At 39.7% G+C, this 2480-nt stretch overlaps 1 protein-coding gene across 1 annotated transcript; it reads left to right on the plus strand.

The window, feature by feature from the left end:
• The first annotated feature begins 773 nt into the window (after window positions 1-773).
• On the plus strand, window positions 774-2271 carry LOC307155187 (ecto-ADP-ribosyltransferase 5-like). Its single transcript, XM_079865730.1, has 2 exons — window positions 774-1003; window positions 1100-2271. The coding sequence occupies exons 1-2, from the start codon at window positions 938-940 to the stop codon at window positions 1871-1873; spliced, it is 840 nt and encodes a 279-aa protein (XP_079721856.1). The 5' UTR covers window positions 774-937; the 3' UTR covers window positions 1874-2271.
• Window positions 2272-2480: the final 209 nt, after the last annotated feature.

The raw sequence follows: 2480 nt of genomic DNA on the forward strand, positions 1-2480 counted from the left end.
TCAAGCTTTTCTCAACAGGAGGAGACGTTTTGTCTCTCTTACATGGAGCACTGCAAATTTGCCTTGAATGTAAATGTGATTTGAATGAGTACGCTAAGCTTGCAGAACTGTGAAGATAAGACCTCATGGTCACTGTCCTGAACCAGCTCAAAGATCTGACAACACAAAGGAAACCACACATAATTAAGAATTGGTGCAGCTTAAGAGTCCATCCTAACTGGTAAAATTTACAATATACTCAAAAGACCAGCTAATTTTAAACATCTAAAAACATCCATACTTTCTCTACACCCACTATTGTCTCACAGATTAACTAAAGACAAAGAACATGTTATTTTCATGTGTGATGTGTTAAAGATGTGAGCGGTGGATGAACAGACAGATGAACTCAGACTGAGCAGCCGAGGTCTGTGGTGTGAGGAAGTTGCTCCATAAGTGACACCCAACAGAACATCAAATGTGTATTATTCCTGTTGTGGGGACAAACATTAGTTAACAGTCACATTGTGGGGACTCGCCTTTCTTTTGGGGACCAAATGCAAGTGTGTTAGAATCTAAATTTCCTATGAAATTACAACTGTTTTAGTTTGTTCAAACAGCCTCCCATGAAAATGAACGTGTACAGTACTGGAATAACCAGATCATAGAAGATGACACATCATGGATTCCCCTCGAAGACGTCTAAAGGACCAGGATTGCTGAGTCGACAAGAATTCAGTCCCTCCCCCTGCATTGCTCGCCCATAAAAACTCTGGGAAAGCCTTCGATTCCTCGACGTAATTTTGCAGACTGCTTGACACTCTGTTAAACTGCTTCCTTCTACTTGCAAGATAAAATCGATAAACCCAGTGTGTCAGACAATCTTATTTTCCAGCTTCATCACTGAACACCGAAGAGATTTTCCACAACAGTCTCCAGGTTTCTGCTGTGGTGGAAGATGGCAATGATGGTCGTTGTGGCAGCAGTGCTTCTCACTTACGGAGTCTCTACAGGAATGGCAATGGTAGGGTTGCTTAATTTTCACTACTGTGCACCAACATCCGTAAGATGACCAGAAAACAAGATTAATTGTTCTAAAATGTCTATTATTTCTTTGAAGCTGGCAAGTAAATCTGGTGCTGTAGCTGGTGGTGTAGCTGGGGGAAACAGTGTGCTACCACTGGACATGGCTGAAAACTCTGTTGACGACATGTACTATGGGTGCAAAGATAAAATGATGGAGAGGTTAACAGCAGACCTGCAGAATGAGAAGAACAAAGACAAAACCTTCAAAAAGGTCTGGGAGAGCTCAGAGAAATATGTCCTCGAGAAATTTAAGGATGGGAAAACCAAATCACTAGAAAAAGATCAGATTGTAGCTATTTATTATTACACCTCTGGCGAAGGCGATGTGTATCTTGATTTCAACTCTGCAGTTCGAACCCAGGGATCTCAGTATACGACCGCATACGAATTCAGGTATCACGCACTTCATTTTTTCCTGACTACTGCCATTCAAGCTGAAAGAGCCTTTGATAAAATACAATGTCTCACTGGCTACCGTAGAGTCGACAGGTACTTTAGCCAAGATGTTAAAGACAAAGAGTTTCGCTTTGGCTCTTTCACCTCAGCCTCCGTGGGTGATTACAGCAAGATATCGTTCGGAGATAAGTCATGCTTTGAGATTTTCACGTGCATGGGAGTAGATGTCTCCCTCTATTCTAAATTTGGGGAAGCAGAAGCAGAAGTGCTGATTCCTCCCTATGAGGTCTTTAAAGTCGTAGAGATAAAGAAGAGGTCAGAGCAGTTAGGTCTTCCATGTGAGGTGGTCTATAAAGTGGAGAGTACATGGCCTCCTGTTTCCAAGTTGAATTGTGCTCTTTTTACGAAGTAAACACTTTCACATGTTTTACATACAGTTAACAAAACATGTACAATTTAGGATGCACCATTTACTGCAAATGATCTTTAATCAAGATTAATGTGAATGTGGATTTATTTGTTAACAATGACATTTGTCAACAATCTCAAATTGAGGTGTAGATTTTCTACTGTGCAACAAGTGTTTAAGAGAAATAAACACTAGCTGCATAAAAATGAGCCCTTACAGTTGTGTCATTGTTAAACTGGATCTGAATTAAAATGTTTAAATTAATAACAAGAATTTAAATGTTGTAATACATGTATTATTGCCCATGTCATCTGTATTTAAATTGGATGCATAACCTGTCCTATATACAAAGTTACTGTATGAAAACTGTCTTAAAGTAATTAAACTCACTCGTGTTTCACAAGTTGTGCATGTTTATCGAATATTTAATCACCTCGGTGTCTAACAGCCCAAACAGGAGAAGCTCTGAGTTCATCAAAAAGTTCACATGTTGACGAGTCTCCTGTCACAAAGCTTGATTGTGTCCAGTCAGATTTCTGAGAGGACTGTCTATATGTTTGAGTGGTCTTTAAAGCTTTTAGGTTGTAGAAAGTCCTCTTTACAAATCGAT

Source organism: Squalius cephalus (assembly GCF_949319135.1).
Source record: "Squalius cephalus genome assembly, chromosome: 1".
Taxonomy (NCBI): Eukaryota; Metazoa; Chordata; class Actinopteri; order Cypriniformes; family Leuciscidae; genus Squalius; species Squalius cephalus.

Excerpts from the sequence above, each read along its gene's own strand:
- LOC307155187 (XM_079865730.1), top strand. The coding sequence starts at position 938 with ATGGCAATGATGGTCGTTGTGGCAGCAGTGCTTCTCACTTACGGAGTC. Across the intron at positions 1,004-1,099 it reads TCTCTACAGGAATGGCAATG|CTGGCAAGTAAATCTGGTGC; the intron begins GTAGGGTTGCTT and ends ATTTCTTTGAAG.